At 30.4% G+C, this 21,168-nt stretch overlaps 2 protein-coding genes across 9 annotated transcripts in view; one reads left to right on the top strand and one right to left on the bottom strand.

Moving 5' to 3' along the window:
* Oga (O-GlcNAcase) overlaps nucleotides 1–13,348 on the top strand; it is a 117,407-nt gene extending 104,059 nt beyond the window's left edge. The window contains exons 1-13 of one of the 6 annotated variants that reach the window (XM_083053774.1): nucleotides 3,444–3,870; nucleotides 4,039–4,090; nucleotides 4,610–4,943; nucleotides 5,033–5,477; nucleotides 5,786–6,351; nucleotides 6,418–6,738; nucleotides 6,820–6,994; nucleotides 9,265–9,318; nucleotides 10,620–10,705; nucleotides 10,785–10,954; nucleotides 11,154–11,349; nucleotides 11,452–11,611; nucleotides 11,815–13,348. In XM_083053774.1, the coding sequence (XP_082909900.1) occupies nucleotides 3,801–3,870; nucleotides 4,039–4,090; nucleotides 4,610–4,943; nucleotides 5,033–5,477; nucleotides 5,786–6,351; nucleotides 6,418–6,738; nucleotides 6,820–6,994; nucleotides 9,265–9,318; nucleotides 10,620–10,705; nucleotides 10,785–10,954; nucleotides 11,154–11,349; nucleotides 11,452–11,611; nucleotides 11,815–11,951 (2,766 nt within the window). In that variant the 5' untranslated portion in view covers nucleotides 3,444–3,800 and the 3' untranslated portion in view covers nucleotides 11,952–13,348. Of the gene's footprint in view, nucleotides 1–3,434; nucleotides 3,871–4,038; nucleotides 4,091–4,609; nucleotides 4,944–5,032; nucleotides 5,478–5,767; nucleotides 6,352–6,417; nucleotides 6,739–6,819; nucleotides 6,995–9,264; nucleotides 10,706–10,784; nucleotides 10,955–11,153; nucleotides 11,350–11,451; nucleotides 11,612–11,814 lie in introns of those variants that run through there. The other 5 variants (XM_083053769.1, XM_083053761.1, XM_083053789.1 and 2 more) reach the window with 5 other exon arrangements.
* Nucleotide 13,349: 1 nt separating this feature from the next.
* On the bottom strand, nucleotides 13,350–20,431 carry LOC145945071 (uncharacterized). 3 transcript variants are annotated; one of them, XM_083053919.1, is made up of 17 exons: nucleotides 20,066–20,431; nucleotides 19,701–19,927; nucleotides 19,172–19,614; nucleotides 18,643–18,823; nucleotides 18,313–18,544; nucleotides 17,524–17,802; nucleotides 17,211–17,439; nucleotides 16,873–17,120; nucleotides 16,530–16,719; nucleotides 16,261–16,416; nucleotides 15,920–16,091; nucleotides 14,947–15,051; nucleotides 14,790–14,872; nucleotides 14,585–14,649; nucleotides 14,448–14,500; nucleotides 14,262–14,382; nucleotides 13,350–14,190 (listed from the first exon to the last, which is right to left on the bottom strand). In XM_083053919.1, exons 6-17 carry the CDS (start codon nucleotides 17,707–17,709, stop codon nucleotides 14,107–14,109), a joined length of 1,692 nt encoding a protein of 563 aa, XP_082910045.1. In that variant the 5' UTR covers nucleotides 17,710–17,802; nucleotides 18,313–18,544; nucleotides 18,643–18,823; nucleotides 19,172–19,614; nucleotides 19,701–19,927; nucleotides 20,066–20,431; the 3' UTR covers nucleotides 13,350–14,106. The 3 variants fall into 3 exon arrangements, with proteins under 3 accessions (XP_082910045.1, XP_082910039.1, XP_082910031.1); XM_083053913.1 differs by lacking the exons at nucleotides 13,350–14,190; nucleotides 14,262–14,382; nucleotides 14,448–14,500; ... (1 more) ...; nucleotides 14,790–14,872; nucleotides 14,947–15,051 and adding an exon at nucleotides 18,931–19,073 and having other exon boundaries at nucleotides 15,126–16,091; XM_083053905.1 differs by lacking the exons at nucleotides 13,350–14,190; nucleotides 14,262–14,382; nucleotides 14,448–14,500; ... (1 more) ...; nucleotides 14,790–14,872; nucleotides 14,947–15,051 and having other exon boundaries at nucleotides 15,126–16,091.
* Nucleotides 20,432–21,168: the final 737 nt, after the last annotated feature.

The raw sequence follows: 21,168 nt of genomic DNA, 5'->3' as shown, positions 1-21,168 counted from the left end.
TCTTTTTATTACTACTACTGTAAAATAAAATCAGTGACGTGCACACGAGTCCTTCGTTCACCCTTATCGATTACGACGCATGCTACACGGGTTTGCAAAGGGTCTCGTCCTTTTTAATTCTCATCGATACGAAAAAGAGGCTTCACTATTTCCTTTTGTTCGTTTACTCGTATTCTCCCATGTGTGTGAATTTGGTGGAATATACAGTGATAACTCACGCAGGAGACGGGGAACGTGCGGTGTTATATAATGCCTATCTGTCTGCTTGTCTGTCTATCTGTCTGTCTGTCTGTCTGTCAGTCTGTCCATCTGTCTAGATGTGCGTGCGTGTTTGTATGTGCGTCTGTAACAGCCGTGTTACGTTTACAAGTGTAACCCCGACACGCCGATGTTGGGCGGCTGATAGCCGGCCTCGCACTGCTCCTCCGATATGGCTACACGCCGTACAACGGCAGCGACCTGGCCGTGCGTTCTCCACTCCTCTCGAATCACCCACCCCGCCGCTCGCTCCAGTCCGGAGCAAAAAAATCACCACCCTCTCATCGACGACCTGGGCGCCGCGTCGCGACGATACCTGGAAGCGATTCAAGCCCAGGTCCCTACTACAGGACTTTAGCCCTTTACCCCAGAAATTTCTTCTCTTTCGCATTTTTAATATTTTTATATTCTTTCGTGATCGAAAAAATATAATATACTCTAAATTTCTAACTTGCATAAAATATATGAAAAATAGATTATTACAACACTGAGAAAATTTTCTTTTAGAATTTACCCTGAAAGTCATGGTAATCGTGGGACAATATGATATGGAAAGAATTTTATGAGAATTTCTCTGATTAATATTTATCACAATAAAAATAATAATATCCATCACAATAAAATATAAAACATGTTTGATTAATTTTACTAAACTGCATGGTAAAATTAATCAAACATTTTATATTTTATTGTAATAGATACACTGAGAGAATTTTCTTTTTTAGAATTTATCCTGAAAATCATGGTAATCGTGAGACAATATGGTATGGAAAGAATTTTATGAGAATTTCTCTGATTAATATTTATCACAATAAAAATAATATCTATCACAATAAAATATAAAACATGATTGATTAATTTTATTAAACTGCATGGTAAAATTAATCAAACATTTTATATTTTATTGTAATAGATATTATTTTTATTGTGATAAATATTAATCAAAGAAATTCTCATAAAACTCTTTCCTTACCATATTGTCCCCCGATTACCATGATTTTCAGGGTAAATTCTAAGAGAAAATTCTCTCTGTGTATTATTATTTTTATTGTGATAAATATTAATAAGAGAAATTCTTATAAAATTCTTTCCATACCATATAGTCCCATGATTACCATGACTTTCAGGGCAAATTCTAAGAGAAAATTCTCTCTGTAAAGTTTTTAATTTATAAGTAAATATTACGAGAACGCATACATATAATTCGTACGGATAATGCTTTTATGTAGATGCATTTATATAAGTGATTGCAATTTGATATGTCGGATTACAAATGGATCTCTATTATGATGGAATTACAGATCAATTTTTATTAATGGTAAACTTTGATTTTTTTTAAATAAAATGCACAATGCACACAATTCCGACTGATAGAATATAATACTATTTTTTTTATTTTTAATATTATTTTCTTTCTTCTGCTTTTAAGGATATTGACATTTATATCACTCTAACGGCCAACTAATCGGTTTGAAAATATAATCAATTATTATTATTGTACAATTCTATCTGAAATTGTTTAAATAGTATATATGTATAAAATTTTATTTCCTTTATATCTATTATTTTAATCGCATTTGATAGTACTATATATGTTCGCAGAATATGCTCATGTTAATATATCATGAGTATATTTATATTGTTCCAAATAATAAATTTTATATTAGATAGTGACAAATTACAATATCTAACAATCTTTAACATAGTTTTCAAAACGATAGAACTACGTTGATTAAAGTCAAATATTAAATATCTTAATAATAATAATAAATACAAATAAATGTGTGAAATATTGAATAAGAGCATGTCTATAATTGATTTTTTATTTGTTTATTTATCATAGATTTGTGTATGTAGCTTCATTTAAATCCAAAATTCTCTTTGAATATGTGAATAATTTTTTTATATTTCTAATATAAAAGGCTGTATAAAATTTTACATAATTATCTTCTAACAAATCTTAATTTAATTTGAATCGTCTCTCGGATTCAAACAAGAGTATTTAACATCTTATGTCTGAAGGCTGATAATGAAAGAGAGAGAGGCAGGGAGAGAGGCAGGGAGAGAATACGGAAGCGACGTCCTCAATCGAGCGCAACGTCTCGATTCACTGCATGTCTGACAAATGCGATACCGTGACTACTTACGGGAGATATAGAGTGATTGCAAATTCGCGTTTATATTATATGCTCCTTCTTTTATAGAAAATGTAACATCTGTTGTCTCAAATTAAAAAATCATATCAATATTTTGTATGTAGATATGTATAAAATTTTTGATTTTCTATGTATACTTTTATTAAATAAAATTAATTTTTTTATAGCAATATTTATTTTTTCGGCAATGTTGTATAGTCTCTCAATTAATATCGGAGTAGATGTAAATTCACGATTGAAGTAGCATTTTAGGATAAATTGCGAGATTATTGTGTCGTTTATTACAATATTAAAGTTCATCAAGTAGAAATATACCGATATATACCGCCGAGAAGCGGTTGACGCTCTTATTTATATATTCGCGATAATATCTAAACACAGTTTACCTGATCTATTATTCTTTCCAGCATTACTGATAAATGTTGCACTAAGGATGATATACGTTACACGAATGAGCACAATAATGTAATTGCTAATTATTTTTGAAGAACATGCGATATGATGCGATACTGTCGAGAGATTTAGCGCGTAAATGCTTTCAACATGGCGTCTCGTCACAGTAGAAGATAATACTAGACGCGACATCTCGGTTGTATTTAGAGAACGATGCTTACGCCTGTGATTGATGTACTCTCATAGATGCGCCACCTGTTGAACGCCAACAACTACGTTCTAGGTGCGTTCGAAAAATCTACTCTGGACAACTAAATTTTCGAACGCAATCCTAACAATTCGACACAAATGTTTGATATTGAAGATTAAATATTAAAAAAGATAAAAGAATTCTCAACAGGAAAGTTTGAAATAGTTTGACTAGGCGACAGTAACGATATAAGAATAGATATGATATTCTCGACAAATTGTTTCGAAAAGATATACACGTACGAGACGCTTTACCGTTACAGCTGATCTGACAGCTGATCTGAATTAGCGCGAAAAGATTCTCTCCGCGACTGTCAGATGGATACCGCACGTCACACGAAGGAGCACCATCTCTTCCTCCCGCGTATTTCGCGACTCTTCGATGGATCGACAGATCGTTCGGTAGTATCGATCAGCGAGCATCGGGTACTGTTGCAGCTGTTGTCTGTCAGATTCACGGGCTTCCGCGCGCGCTCCTGTACTTTCTCGGAACCTCGCCAGCTGTGCTCGCGAGTAATGTCAATGAGATTTCTGTGTCGCGTCTCGTACATGTAGCACAACGCGTATGTGAAACGCCAGGTTCGCATCGACTTTATTGTCGTAACGTCGTACCGTCGTCTCTCTCATAGACTATTTTCCTGATTTTTTCTCCCTTTTCTTTCCCTTCCCTTTCCGCGATTTGCGATATACACCTCGGGTCATTTTTCTACCTCCTTGATCCCAAAACAAACTCTATCTCTCGCAATGACCGAGACAAATGGGGCCGCGAATCTGAATACGAAGAATGGCAATTTCATCTGCGGTGTGGTGGAAGGTACATAAACGCATCATGCAAAATAGTTAAAAAATATTCGTAGCGTATTGTAGTATTTTTGTGGGAATGCTCGATTCGACACGATCGGGGCTATGTCTGCGACGAGCAAAGGCTCTGGTAGTATGAAGTTTTCAATCCTTAACTAGATGCACATTTCCTTGTTTGCAGGTTTTTATGGTCGGCCATGGACCACCGAGCAACGAAAGGATCTCTTTCAAAAGTAAGTCTCAAGAATAAATTTATGCTGGAAGAGAATTAATGGAAACGAGACGTTTATATTTGTCAAGAGAGCACAGCAATTGGCATATTTCTTTTACTGTTCTTAATTTTAATTATATAAATTTTTCAAACATTATTTGGATATATTTCATGAGATATGTCTTAAAATTTCACAAATAGTTTTACAACACAAAGTAATTCTTATGTTTTTCATATATTATTCAAAAAGATAAGAAACACAATTATTATTAATTACACACACATAATAAAAATATTTTTATATTTTTATATCAATAGTCAAAGAGAAATGTGATATTATTACCTTTTAACTAAAAATTGATAAATTTGTTATTTTATAGATTACAAATAATGTACTATTGTCTTTTTTTCTGCTTTCAATTCCCAAACTTGCTTTTTAAGTAATTTTGTTTTTTCTTTTCAACTTGAGCATTATATTAATATATTTTATATATTAGTGATGATATCAATTGAATTATACATATTATGCTGAATTGTACAGATTGAAAAAATGGGGAATGGATTCTTATCTGTATGCGCCAAAAGACGATTACAAACATCGTGCTTATTGGAGAGATTTGTACACTGTCGAGGAAGCGGAGCACCTAACTGGTCTGATCACAGCTGCTAGAGAATATGGGATAACCTTTTATTATGCATTATCACCAGGATTAGATATCACGTATTCCAGTTCAAAGGAAGTCACTGCCTTGAAAAGAAAACTGGAACAAGTCAGTCAGTTTGGTTGTACAGCATTTGCATTGTTATTTGACGACATAGAACCAGAAATGAGCGAAGCTGACAAAGAAGTGTTTCAGTCATTTGCACAGGCTCAGGTATGTATACAATACTCGAGCAGTCTAGTAATATATATTTTTAATATTTTATAATAATTTATATTGGTTTTTTTTTATTGTTTCCACAGGTTTCTGTCACAAACGATATTTTTCAACATCTCGGTCAGCCTCGTTTCCTTTTATGTCCTACACAATACTGCGCGACCCGTGCAATGCCAAATGTCGCGTCTTCAGAATATCTCAACACTCTTGGAAGTCAATTAGCTCAGGAAATCGATATAATGTGGACCGGACCTAAAGTCATATCAAGACTTTTAACTGTAGAATCCATCGAAGAAATCACAGAAGTGCTCAGAAGACCACCTGTTATCTGGGATAATTTACATGCTAACGATTATGATCAGAAAAGAGTGTTTCTCGGACCATATTCTGGTCGTTCTCCCGATCTTATACCTAAGCTTAGAGGAGTTTTAACTAATCCTAATTGCGAATATGGAGCAAACTTCGTAGCAATTCATACATTGGCTCAGTGGAGCAGATGCAATGTGGATGGAAAGAGAGACCTAAGTTTAAGTATGTATTTTTATTTTACATTTTATTTTATAGAGTTTTCTTTCTTAGATAATAAACTTCTAAACAAGAAAAATAACGGGCAAAAATGTTTAGATCGGGAATCGAATATTTTGTTTTCCAGACAACTGCTCTAGATGACTGAGTTATATTAAACAATCGTCATGTTTTTTTACATGTTATATCTAAAAATGTATAAGAAGAAGGAACAAATAATATAGAATAATATAATTTAACGGTCACATATTAATACTAAAGATATAGAAACTGATGAGAATTATTTCATATTATAGATGATACTATATCTGCAGATATTAAATTAGAAACCGAAACAGAGGATGGCGTTCTCGGTGAAGATGTACCATCGACATTATCGCCGAATATGTATCATCCTCGACACGCTCTAAAAAATGCAATAAGCGAATGGCTATTGGAGTTCAACAAAAAGAAAGCGGCCTGGGGTGTAATAGTCAAACCGCAACCGTGTGTCGCGCCTACGATACCTATTCCAATAATACCTTCTGTCAACACATGCATGAGTCTTACATCAACGACAACAACTACAGTTTCTGCCACATCTACGTCTGGAGCGAATTCTAATCACCTTCAAGCGTTGGCGGAAGTTTGCTCAAGTGTAACAGTTAGCGATAGCTTCGCGCAGCCTTCGTCTGGACCTGTGATGAATTCTCTAGTATCGGACATAAAGGTGGTCAGCGAACCCGTTTTGACTACGTTGACTACTAATATAAGTGGTGATCCACCGTCAACGGGGTTATCTTCCATAGAACCTATGGATTGTAATACGACTCCGAACAATTCGCCGGCGCACATAGCAAAAATTTCAACGGAAGATGACGCTATGGTAGATAATATTTCTGTAAGTTATTGCAAATTTTTGAAAATTTAATTATACATGTATAATCGTGAAATTTTTGTTTATCAGACGTGTAGTGAAGCTTCGGGAAGTATGCAAGTGGAATTAGACGGTACTTCTCCCACAGTTAATGGTACACAAATGATAATAGAAAATGATAGCGAGAATCGTGAAAATTCCGATAACGCAGACGCAATATCTCAAGAACCCGTGGATATCGATAAGCAGCTCACGCATGAGGATATATCACTTCTCTGTGATCTATTTTATTTACCGTTTGAGCATGGTGGTCAAGGAATTCAATTGTTGCAAGAATTTAATTGGTTGAAAAGTAACGCGTACGTTGTTATGAAGAAATCTAAAGAGGAAGAATCAGCCTCTGAATCAGATGTGAGTTACGTTGCGAATAAAGTTATTTACCTATTTATTTATTATTTATATTATACAATTTTTATATTTTTAATCTTTCAGATTCAAGAATGGCATCTTCGTGCAGCTAAATTAAACGATATGTGTAATGCGGTAAATAGATTATTCCAGAGGCTCACATACTGTAATAATCGCGAGTTGCTGTACGATCTGTATGCGTATGTATGGGATATGAGGGGAGTTGTGTCCCTCTTAAATAGTTACGTGAAATGGCTGGGTAAGTTGTATTTGTATATTGATTCATATGTGAAATATTATCTGATATATTGACGATATTAAAAATTATATTACCTTAAAGATCTCTCTAAGAAAAATAGTCTGTCCTTTTTTTTTTACAAAGAAAAAACAAATTAAAATATATTGAAGATAATTATGACATGAGAATTTGCGAAATTATTGATAATTGAAATAACTTCTAGAAAATTTAAATACGCTTTTATGTACAAATTTATATACAAATTTAAATTTACTTAATTAAAATAATATTTTTAATTTTGCAAAATTTTGTAATACTTATTATTTTATACATACATGCTATATATATTAAATTTTGTCAGATATCAGAAATCTATATGAATCAAAATAAGAATTGATAAATGATACAGTTTTCTTATTATTTTAATGCATAATAAGTACATAATTACATAAAGAAAGTCAATTTGAGACGCTAATATGCTGGTATAAAAGTATGCATGTGCAAGTTCTATGATATTATTAGTTTTCCTAATTTAAAATATATACTTGTTATTTGTTCTCGTAAGATCTTACTATATGCAAATTGTTATTTATCTTATAAAAATTAGTCTTTCCAATAATCGAGTTTATTCCATTGTACTGCAGACAAATGCTGTTGTTTCGACTTTTCTCTAAAAATATTATAATTTATTATCTATACTTATATATTTCAGAACAAAAGTGTCTTGAGTATTGGTAAGTGAAATGTGAATGTTATCTTATTTTTTGTTATATAACTTTATCTTTTTACAAGGAAAATATTTTTGAATGATTTTATCTTAAAATTGAGATGTTTAATATATGAATGCTAAAAACCACATTTACATGATATATTGGTATTGTAATACTATTACAAAACTAATATAATAATTGAATTATTTCCTTGTAAATTAAGATATTGTGCTGCGAAAGTTTGCTATACATATCTACTTTTTAATATCCGTAAATTACTGATTGATTGATATATGATTATTCACATAATTATTTGCTTTGTTATAATATATTCAAATCATTTATATGTATGCTAAAAGAAAATTTACATACTTTTAATTTAAAAGGTCATATTGTTTTAAGGAATATCTAATATTTTTCAAATTTGTAACTTTCTTTTTTTAAAAAACTCATGTAAAAAAATTACTTTGATGAAATAACAGAGTGAATATGTCTTTGGTTTCTTTATTGTATTTATAATATAATACAATATAATTATTTTGTAATTTGCAACACTAACAGTAATTAGTAACACTATTATCAGTAATATTCGGAAATGCACATATCACAATCTACATATTCCTGAACTCGTAATATGCATTTGTTTCTGCGCATTAGAGATAAATGCATTATACTGCGCATAGGAAAAATTTTGCTGTAAGTCAGAATTACACACTTAATATACATAAATTTATACTCACACACATTAAATACTTTTTGAGATAGAATGCATAAATAGAACAGGAATCTATTGAAATCTGTTATATGTTACATATGCACGCACAATATATTGATACTTGTCTGAAAAATTTTGACAATTTTTAGTTATTTTTCATTTTTAACTTTTGTAGCTTTTTTAAAAGCGATTCTGACTAACAGCTGCTGATTCATTTTGGCAATTATAACATAGGCAAGCCACAACATCTATTCTTTCGGTTTTAATGAAATTTACGCTTTATACAATTAGCTAAATATGTTTCACATTTCGAAATGTTTTATATCTGTGCTTCAAATTGTTTGATCTAAATTTAACTCACAGGTGACGTATGTCTGATAGTGAAAATATGAATTGAATTGATGTGGCTTTCCCATACTATGGCGAAAAGATTATTTGTAGCAATGGCGAATATGGCGATTTTTATGAGATGGCATTCAACAGCATCTTTAAGGAGGTGAACAAAAAAGATACGCTGAATTTAAAAATGTACTTAAACCAGCTATTAACATATCAATCGACTTTCTTTACAGAGAACACAAAGCAGGAGTATGTTTATGTATGAGAATTCCTTCCTTTATGCAATCACTTTCAATATTAAAATTATTGAAATTGAAAATTGATTTGCTTTAATGTTTATTATCTTTTAATATTATATTTTTATATGCCGAATTATTTATTACAAAATTGAGGTGATCAAAAATCTAAGTCCTAAAATAGTTTGTTTTATAACAAACATCCTCCTGCAGAATGTAAAAATGTTCAGGATCAGTATAGCTTGAATTTGACTAACTCGCACTTCTGTGTTTTTTTTGTCTTGTTGATAGCGTTTGGCAGATTTCCATCGACGATGACGACGTTTACCCAGGGCAGCTACACATGTATGCGGTTCAAGTCTTTGAGTAACATAGCAGAAAGCGCGCGAAATAATAAAGTTCCAAACATTGCAGCGATAATTGCGTTATTAAAACTTTGTTTGGGATTTTACAAAAGACTACCTCGTTTAACTACCAAGACTACTGAGTTGAACGAGAAATATGCGCGTAGAAGCGGCGTTTTAATAGCTCGAAAAATCAATGTGTCTAAAGCACATTCATTTTCGTGTTAATAAACGATGGACGTACTTCTCATGATAATTTCATTATTAATATTTTTATTTCTACACATTTATATGATATAACTCATGTCAGTTTTTACATGAATGTATAATTAATTTTAGAGATATTAAATTTTCCAAATTTATTTAGAAATAGAGTGCAGAATTAATAATATTCAACATATTGATTTTAATATTTTTGCGTCTTTGAATTAGGTCCATCATTAATATGTAGAATTGGCACAGTTTAACAAACAGGAAGTTATAAACTCTTGAACATCTCCCATCTACAAATCTTTGGTCATTTGCGATAAAAGATACTCTTCCGATTCTTTTAATATACGATAATATTTTATAGATTGCAAACAATGGTATTACAGTAAAAAATAATTATTCTTTTTTTTATCTTAAATGATCAACTACTACTCTCCTTTTGCCAACTTGCCTGCACTAATTTCTTTTTTATTTAGTTTCAGAAACTATATTCTTTTCAGGCGTAATAAGAGTTTTATTTCAGACGCATATTGGCAAACTGGACTATTATTTCAATTTTCCTATATCCTAATCCAATGCTTCAAGAGTTTAACATTGCGCGAGCTTTGGTGCAGCATGTGACATCTGTGTAATTCTTTTTCTCTATTTACTAATGTTAATTTTTTTTTAAATCAAGCAATATTTTTGGATAATTATAATTAAAACTTCTTAAAACTTGATATTATACAATTCTTTCAACCTCATTATTATTCTATATTGCTCATGCTATATAGTATCGAATATTTCCAAAAATTCTCTATCAATCTTTTCTTTTAAATCTATAAAACTTGCTGTACCTTAGTCGTCCGATTGGATGGATCATTCTTTCTCTCATACTTTAATTGACACGAGAAGCGGAAAGGCATTCCAAGATAAATGAGAGAAAGAAACGTGAGACAGCTCCAATCGTGAATTGTATCTTTGCATGTTAAAAATTTAAGCAAAATTGATGCTCAAGCAGTGGAAGCCAATTGAAATTAAATTATACGCATAACGCGCGAATATTTAACTCAAGCGTTTCGTGATTTATTAAAAATGATTTTGTGTCTATAGGGTTTTCAAATGGTTGGAAAGAAACATTTATGAGTGGAGACCAAGAGCCATGGGTTTTCCGCGGTGGACTTACAGCTGATTTACAGGTGCGTTTAATTTTCTTATTGTTCAGTCATAAGATTGATGAGATACATTGAAAAAAAAAAATATTATTTGTGTGTTTAGAGATTAATTCCAGTGGACAGTGGAAACGACTTATTCGTCTATAAAGCACCTGAAGTGCCCAGTAGTAAAATATATGCAATTCGGCCATATTTACCTAGCGATGAAGAAGCAGTCTATGCAGTGTGCAATAAAATTAATAATTGTACAATTTCATCAGCTGTTGCAGACAGGTATAGCATATGATATATTAATGATATATTAATAATATATTAACGCGTATGATACATTAATGCAGTAGAGAATACATATTAATTTCTCTTTTCCAAGAATTTTCTGCTTCTCAGCAAAAGTTTATCGGAATTTTACTGCATATAATTTACTTTTGTTTGCAAAAAAATTATTTTAATAAATATTTGTTTCCTTATCTAGACTTGTTGGAGGCTATCTAACTTTGAGTCCAGAATTATGTATGGTTGTTGAGGATGAAAATGGTATAGTGGGTTATGCAATGGCTGCGCTGAATGTAAAATCATACAGTCAGAAAATGACTGTTTCCTGGATTCCTGAATTGCGGATGAAGTATCCTTTAGATAATAGTATTAGCGAGTTGCCACAAAATGTTCAGGTATGCGAATATTAATGACATTTTGTATGCATTTGTATTATTTTCGTATACTTTTTGTATGACTTTTTTGTACTTACGACTTCCAAATTAAAATTTGCGCAGGATGCCATACAATATTTCCATTCATTTATTCCGGATGAGTCAGAACAACTGTGCAGGCAACATCCGTCGAGACTTATGTGCGCTGAGTTACCAAGTGTAACAGATCAGTCCATTTGTAAACGTTTAATAACCTGCATTCTTGCAGCTTTAAGAGCAAACGGTACGAACTTTTTACTGAAACATAATAAATAATAGAAAATTTGATTTATATATTAAACATCGAATTGTTACAGTTTTTCAATATATAATTAGATGTTCTTCAATATTATATTGAATATTATATATTTATAATATTTTATTTTATATATTCACAATATTTTATATTTTTTGAATACTATATAAATGTTGATATATGGGATTCAGGTTCTTTCGGAGTGCATACGACGATGCCGTCAACGGATAAAGAATCTCACGAATTTTATGGGAAATTAGGTTTCGTTGATTTGAATCCGGCACACGAGGAATATCCTGGAATTAAGACTATGTGTAGAAGTTTCTAACAAAGAATCAGTGCTCCGGTAATCTTCGTCAACAAGGTATATTTACTTGGACCATCTCCTTAAAAAAACGATGTTTTCTTAGGATAATAATTAATAGTCTAAAATTAATAGTCTAAGAGAGACTATTAATAAAATTGAGCGCCTTTGTTTAAATTGTAAGCACGCCAATGCGATAAGATTAAAAAAATAAGTGTACTTCTTTCAGAGGTATGTTGCGCAATCAGATATCATTAATATTTTGACGTGTAATCTTTCTTATAGTATCAAACCCTTTAGAAATCTTTGTTTAATACAAGTGTATACATATGTACATATGACACAACTGATGCAAATTAATATCATATTTTAATATAATGATATTTCATTAATCATAATAATATCTCGGAACATACACTAATAAGAATATACATAGTGCAATAAGCAGATTCAACATAATGTGTGAATTCGATTCTTTCCTTTATTAATAGTCACATATATGTATTGAAACGTTATGACAATTCAGTATATCTCATTGGTTTTAATAATATGTATATAATAAAATTCTGAATAGAAAAAAAGAAAGAGGGAGAAAGAGAGTGAGAGTATGTGTGTGTGTGTGTGCATGTATGATATGAAATGTCATGTGTTCATTAATGAGTCGTCTAAACTCTCTAATTCATTGAAAACTATTTTCTTATCAAAATCATGTATAAAAGTAATCGAATATAATTTTGAAACACATCTTTCAAATGCTTATAATATGTATTATATTATAGCAAATATTACATAAAAATTATATATGATTTAGATTTTAAATATATAATTCTAATTTAATGCATATTATACAAAAATATATTTCTTAGTATTTACTGCTCAGATATGTAGTATATTGAAATACATTGGAATTTTCAGTGGGAAAGATTTTTAGATTTTATACATAATTTTACCTTTTATAGTTTTTATTATAGATTATCGATTGGCTCTACAATTGCGTGTGCAATACATATATATGCTACAAAATGTGATGAGATATATAAAAAACTTATATAAAAAGTATCATTCTCCTTTGTCGTAATCAATTATTATTGAACATATGAACAAGATATTGTAGATGTTATCTTCCATATTAAAATCATATATTCGGCATTATAAATATGCAGGGATTATATGCATTATTTTTACATATTTTAATCGCTTTGTGAAAAGGCATTATTAATTGACATAGAATGTATTAATCATTAGAAGAAAGACTTTTATATCACGAGTAACACAAGCAAATATAAAATAGAAAGCGCAATATTGTAATGAGAACAATAACGCACGTTATATATATATATATATATATATATATATATATAAAATCAATTTTTCTTATTGTATCTTTATTAAGATATTATTATTAATAAGTTGACCGTTATGTATAAGTTATAAATACATTAGGGCGTATGAAATGTACAGAATTAATATAAATGGTAAGGATATATAAAAGAACTAACACAACAATATAGATTATTTGCCTCTACCGATGGTACTGATTACAGTAACAATTTACTGTGCTGTTTGAAATAGTTTTCCAAGAGAATCCTGTATAGTATATACCTCCAAACTTTATTACGAGATTTGATTAAGTGCCATGTACAAAAAAAAAGAAAGAACATCCGTGGTTATTGCATAAATATTTGCATATTTAGTAGTGATAGTTATGGTTTTTAAGATTTTTATACCGAATATATAGCGATAACAGCAAAAAGAGAATCGAATGCACAGGCGAGGAGATTGGAAAGATTGCGTGCGAATTCTCACATAAATAATTTCAATAATATTTATAAGTAAGTACTTTCGACATACATACATACACGAGGAACATATCTTTTTATCGTATGTATATTAATAGGTATGATATGTTTGTTGAATATAATGCAATTTCAGTTTTCTTGTATGAAAAATTCGTTTCTTATAACGATGACATATGTCTGTCCAATTGTCTCGACAAGTGCTACCGAAACTGGATATGAAATTAATATTGTAATACGTGTGTGTGTGTGTGTGTGATTAATACTGTTTTATTTGAATAAATACTTCAAGACTGATTACTGAGCTTGGAATTTTTCATAAATAGTAATAGATAAAAGTGAAATCTCCGAATAAAAATCATTCAGAAAAGAAAACATTGAGATTAACTGTTTGGAGAATTCATCGGAGCTGATATAATTTCGTTGAATCTTCTTAGATTTTGAACTTCCTTTTGAAAATGCGAGAGCTATAAAAATGAATCAAAATAGTAATTATTTTCTTAATTAACCGAACACGCACGAAAACAACGTAATATACCTTTTTAATCTCGGTTTGCAGATATTTTTGTTTGGATTTAGGTGTCAATATTTCTGAAGATTTCATAATGTCAAACTTTTGCAAAGATCCTAATAATTCTTGAATCTTGTTATTTATATTTCTGAAATGTAATGTTTAAAGTTTATAGTGAAGAATTGCTGAAAATGTATATCATATTTGACTTACTCTGATGCAGCAAATCTTAATTTTCCATATATCTGATTATTCGCATATTCTCCCTAGATTGGATAAGATTTGTTTTTACTAATTTCTTTTAATTCATTATTTTTCTCAGATAAAATATGTATATTAAATTATTATACCGCTTTTTGTGATTGTTTTCGTATCCCAGGATAATCTTTAATGTCGATTGCGAATGGAATATCGTCTAATAAATAAATATATCATGAATCATAATACGATCGCGCGGATATTTTCGTATTTTGTATTCGTGTTCCGATAAGAATGCAAATTACTTATAGATTCTACTTTCTTTTTCTATCGTATAGGAAAAGTATTGCTGTATACCTTCATTTCTTCTCGATACTTTTTCCATGCTTTTACTGCAACTTCGTTTATCACGTCTCCATTCTTTTATAGCGTTCGAGTCTCTACATATAATACAATTCATGTATACGTGTACACTATATGCAATTATTGAGAAAAATTTAGATAGATATCTTACTTAATTCTTTGAATTGTTGCCGATTGTGCACTGAACAAATCTCTCGCTTTAGACATCCATTGCAACCGTTGTTCCATAGCAATATTGGTTCCTTTATTCTCGCATCTAAACGCAGAAAATGCCCATTGCATATTTTTTTATACCTAATAATAAAACAATACGATTGCGATACAGAGAATAATTATTTATATATTTTTTTACGAAAAAGTTTAAAGGGATTTTCCGTGTATAATAGATAAATTTTTGTCAACGTTTTATCTTTAAATTTCGTTTATTCCTCTTATTAATATTTTATTATTATTAGTGAAAATATAATTAATATAATATTGATATATAGATATAGATATTGATCAAAAGTTATAGAGATATCTAATCAGTTTTGATACCAAGATAATTCTCTAAACACGATAATATACAGTGCGAATCTTTCAGTTGCATCGGACGCAGTTGCATTCTTTGCATATCTTTTGTGACAATATCGAAAACTAACTCATCCGCGTGTTCGGTGTTTCTACATTTTTTTTTCTCCTCACTGAATACCGCGGGATTATGCGATTTTGCAAGCGTAATGTGTTTAGTCTCGTTACTGATCGTTTGAATTCTACATTCCTTTCCAGGATAATGTTTATATGTTATCAATCCCGTAACATTTCGCCTAATGTAACACGATCTAGGCGATGGCCCGATTAGATGCAAGATTTTCGCATCTTCATCGGCGCTCTCTCTTCTGATGCAAGATTTGCTGATATCATGGCACGAAGTTATCATTTTTAAAAATGCGTTTTGGTTGTCGTGTTTTTTATCTTGATTATCATCACTTTCATTTTCCTTCATGCTTCCTTCATATTCGTTCTTGTATCGGATATCAGCAAGATTTCGTGCACATGACGCGCAAAGAGAACTCGTTGCATCATCATTATGCGTATCATTTATCGGATTCTCCAGGGAAGTGTTAATTTGCGAATTGATGTACCTGTTACTGGGTTTGTAAACTCTACTCCTCTTCCTGACTGAAACTCCCTTGAACGAACCGCCGATATCATTCGTGCTTTTTGATGTTCGTTGCGAAACTTTTGATAATTTTCGTTGCTTTTCGTGAGGAGATTGATAACACAAAATCGTTGATAATTTTGGTTCAATTTTTTCTAAAATAAATTTATTTTATTAATTTATATATTGGCAATTATAGCAATTTAGGAATTTGTTTTATTCAAATAATCCTTAATAAATCGTTAATTAATTTAAATATAGAATTGATAATGTATATATTATGATAAAGAATTAGAAATATATATAAATTCGACATATTCTTACGGTCCACAGGTATCGCAGGCTCATCCGGATGCAATTTATTCCATTCAGTACGGAGATAGTTGAGAATATTCGAACATCCAAGAGCTATAATATCCTTTGGAGGTATACTGATAGGATTATGTGCTATATTGAGTATTTTAAGATTTGGTACCAAGCCTGTGTGGAATAGTATCTCAATTTTATTATTTCAAAAATAAAAAAAATATTTCGAAGAAGATAGAAGCACAATTGATAAAATAATTATTACACATCCGTCAGAATTTACTTACACAGTTCTAATGGCAATTTCTCGAACTTATTTCCTTGTAGCAGAATGCTTTCCAGCGAAGGATGCGCTCGGATACTCATAGGTAAATTTGTCAATTGATTATTTCGAATGTCCAGCCATTGCAAATGTGGCAAAGAAATGAAAAGCTCTTTCGGAAGCTCGGAGAGATTATTATTCTCTAGATATAGCATCTAAAAATGAATAAGAATATAAAATATTTTAATCGATATAATCTTAAAGTTATTTTATAAGTATTCGAAAAAAAATTTTGCATTCATTTCTAATTCTAAAAATTATTCCAAAAATTATTGTATTAATAATTCTAAAAATTATGATATTCGTACTTGTATTGTAGGATATTTCTCGAGCACTTCAATGGGAAATGACGTAAGACCAGCGCTCGTTAAATCTACAAAGGTCTCGTTATATATTGCAGATCTATTTGGTGGTGGTGTCGAGGGTGAGATACACACATTTGGAGACTTGTTTGTTTTTTTCTTTCCCGATACCGAGGAAACGTCTGAAGCGCTATCCGGCAATACATCTTCGCTAAGTGAGAGATACGAATCGTTCCCTTCGTTGTCTTCTGGATCTTTTTGTGTATCACAGTAAAAAAAATGATATTAAAAAAAATATATATAATATATATATTCGACAAAAAATTATGTAAATTTTCGTGTACCTAGAGTGGTGATGGTTTTAGTATTATGTAAGACAAGATCTTGCGTTTCTTTGCCGGAAAAAGCGCTCGTATTTTCATGTAAATTGCTCGCTGTATTTGCTTCGAAAATAATATCAAATCCAGACGATGTTTCTTCATCATTTTCTAGTGCTTCCCATTCTAATGCTCGCGAGGATCTCACTGGAATGTCAAGTTCGGAATTTCCTTCCTCGCTCTCAACGTCGTTTCCCTACAAATATAATATGAAGATATTGTTAATTTACTATTAATCAATTTATTTTCAAAAGTCGAATTGTAAACTTAAACTTCGCACTTGCACTTCCGTTTCCTTAGATGTGTCATTGTCGTCCGTGTCCACGGTCGATTGTTCGCCAATCAATTTCTCTACATTGTTATCCACATTGCTCACATATTCGTGAATTGATAGAAATTTTTCAGTTTCCGATTTTTTGGACAATCCATAATACTGTGTGAGAAGATTTTCTGCGACATCGGACATGTCGAAATTGAACGACAAAGTTTACGTGAATTCGAATAATACACGATGAGTATTCGACATAGAGTAAGCATGATCCTGTTGTTTATTTGTTACCTAGGCAATTTTCCAGCATTTAATAGATCAATATTTTACAGATTTTTTCAACTTTATATAATACGGAAATGAATTTTTTTTATTTATACTTATATAAGCAATCTATTTTTTTAAAAGATATATACAATAGAAAATTAAAAGACGCTGATTATAAATAAAATTTCCATTTTATTATTTTCTATTCTCTCTATTATTATATTCTATTATGATAAAGTATGAATATTGAATTTGTATGTCTCATGAAATTAATTGGAGATATATTAGATATAAAATAAAATTGAAAAAATCACACATAGACATTAATAGAATTTCAAAAACCTATTCAGATTCTAACTAAAAGAATTATTTAAGGTATATACCTTTAATATTAAAATCTTAAATTTTCGGATCAGAACGTATTGTATTTGACATTCATGAATCATTACTTAAACAGCTGTCAAGATATCGCCATCAATATAGTAACAAATGGACACATAAGAATCTATATGCGATAAGCTGTAGAGATCTCACTTGATAGGTTCCATTGACAGCTTGACAGCTTCCAGAAGAACTCCCGTTAGATCGAGATACTTGACAATTTTTATTTTATCTTTTTATAGCGGCGATCTATAACCGGGGTGTTCACGCCGGGATGTAAGAATCTCGTTTTAATCGCTTTCTGAAAATTCCTAAGATCCTTCCATTGAGCCGTTCCTTCAAGGCAAATTCAGATTATTCACCGCAGGTTGTGACTCGAGATATTCTGGAAAAAAGTATAGCATGCAAATACATGTTTTTATGAATTAAATATATATATATATATATATATATATATATATATAGATTATATGACATTTGTACCTATTATTATGTTGAATAGATGATCGATCCTTATCTTGGTGTATGTATATAAAAAATAAAGATAATTTCTATTTAAATTTATTTATGGCACTGCACAGATTTCATCACTAAGTGCAACAGTTTTCAAAAAACCACCAAAATAGATTCTTATCCGCTTACTCATGACAACAGTTTTGAGCCACTGTAAAAAATAAAACATTACATCATAGATATTACTATCATTATTATAATTATTATTATAAATTATATGAGATTAATAAAAAGAGAGAGATAAAAACGTTCACATACGTTTTCTAATGAAATCTATTATGACTTGTCAAATGTTATGTCGCATGTTTTTTAAATCAGATGATTCTTGATACGAATATAAATTAATGATGTGTGAGAGCAATTTCCTACGAGTCTCCAATAATTTCAGCTGAACTAGTTTTCTATTAATTGATATATCTGATTTAAGACACATATTTCTGTATATATCTCATAAGCATTAGATAAATCACAAAGTAATTATATTAAGATAAATATTTACCTTGAGAAGAGTTGTCTGAATTGCAGAATACATTAAAGGCAATTTTATAGATCTGGTCTATAGTACATTCGTGACACAATAGTAATTGGTTCAACAATGTAGCTCTGACAATGACTTGAATTGTGCCTCCATATCATTTTTGGTGCTTTATGGATCTGTAGCCACATCCTTGTTCTTCTTATATATTCCAACATTTTTAGAACAGGTAGAAACTCCGTAAACATAATGTACAGATCATCCACAGCATGCTTGAACAATTCCCTGTTGGCTGTACTCTGTATTCTCGAATTTTTCCCAGACCGCTGATGCCACATGCCAATAGATGTATTGTTCTATAATTCTATATGATGAATAATAATGTTCTCGACGAATTATGACAGCTTTAAAACTCTCTCATCTTCGGCAAGATTCGCAAACTCTTCCTCAGTGCCTTCTTCTTCAGTCTGCGAAAGAGAAAATAATAATAAATATAAATATATATATATATATATATATATATATATATATATAGCTTAAGTGCCTGTGATACCTGCAGCAGAGACTCTTCCATTGCTTGCATCAATTCCTTTGTCTATAAAAAAACAATGTTGACAAAATCCTATCCCCATATCACACTTGTTTATATTTATTAATATTACTGCTAATAGCAGAAAACAGTCTTTGTATTTTATTATACTTGGCAAATATCTCCTTGCCACTGCATGTAATAAAGATACATAGAGCCAGAATGAATAACAATGTTTGTGCTTGGATTTGCTGAAAAAAAAAAAACATTTATTATTATATATATTTGAGAATAAACAAATATAAAACAATATATGAAATATATATCGAAAAATTTACAAATATTTATCTCCCTGTAAGTATATATATTTTTAATGAAGGTATAATTACTTTTGCATCCTGATAAATCGCCATTTTCTCGCAATATAATATTATAATAATAATTGAAATCACTTTGAGTATTTTATTTTTCTTCTTTTATTATCAATTTTCTTTTGAAATGCAGTATTTTCTTTCTTTTTCTTTTTTTCTCCTTATTTCGGCATTTTATTACAATTTTCGCGTAAAAGCTGTCATCGATATTTCACATCATGACTAAATATTTTAATAATTGTTAATGACAACTTTCATAGTGATACATATTGTATTTTTTATTATTATGAATTTTTTATTTACAAATATCATCAATTTGTAAAAATTATTTAGCATTATTTAATAAATTTAATTTTACTTAAAACAGGTTATGTATCCCATATGTGCCACGTGTCTCTTAAGGAGTTCGAAAAATCGTCCGAGTTAATAGGAATACATATTATGCAAAGAGGTTGTTCGAAGTAACGTCGGTAATGAAGGATGGTAAATTATCGACGTTATTATCGATAAATTACCAACCTTTATTACCGACGTTACTTCGATCAACCTCTTTGCATAACATGTATTCCTATTAACTCAGACGATTTTTCGGACCTGAAGACACATATTGCTACACTATACCTCTTCGCAAAATATGTTCCCCTATTAACTCAGACGATTTTTCGAGCGCAATAAGACACATATATTATTGCTCGTTAACTATTTATCTCTTCGCAAAATATAATCTATTAATTTAGATGACTTATCGAAGATATTAAAACACTATATTAATTGCACGTTAATTGCATTAATAATTATCTGTAATATTTATCTGTAAATTAATAACAAAAATATATGAAAACTGATTTTTTATATACAGTTATATTATAGCTTTTTGCCGAAATTATATAATTTTTTAATTTCTTACTTTATTTTAATTGAGATATGCATAAGATATATGTAGAAAAATTATAAAATATATAAGTGACAAGTAACAATGAGATGCTAATCTGTTTTCTGAAATCTCGTAAAGATCTGATTATGTGAATCATATAATATACTATATGATACTTACGAAAGAAAATTTATGATTGCCAATAAAAGTTATAAATAAAAAATATTTACACACAAATGTATAAATA

This window comes from Prenolepis imparis, unplaced genomic scaffold (assembly GCF_030444845.1).
Source record: "Prenolepis imparis isolate NDT839.2.m4 unplaced genomic scaffold, iyPreImpa1.0 SCAF_1, whole genome shotgun sequence".
Lineage (NCBI taxonomy): Eukaryota > Metazoa > Arthropoda > Insecta > Hymenoptera > Formicidae > Prenolepis > Prenolepis imparis.
The sequence above is the reverse complement of the archived record's forward strand: the minus strand, read 5'-3'. Positions and strand labels throughout refer to the sequence as shown.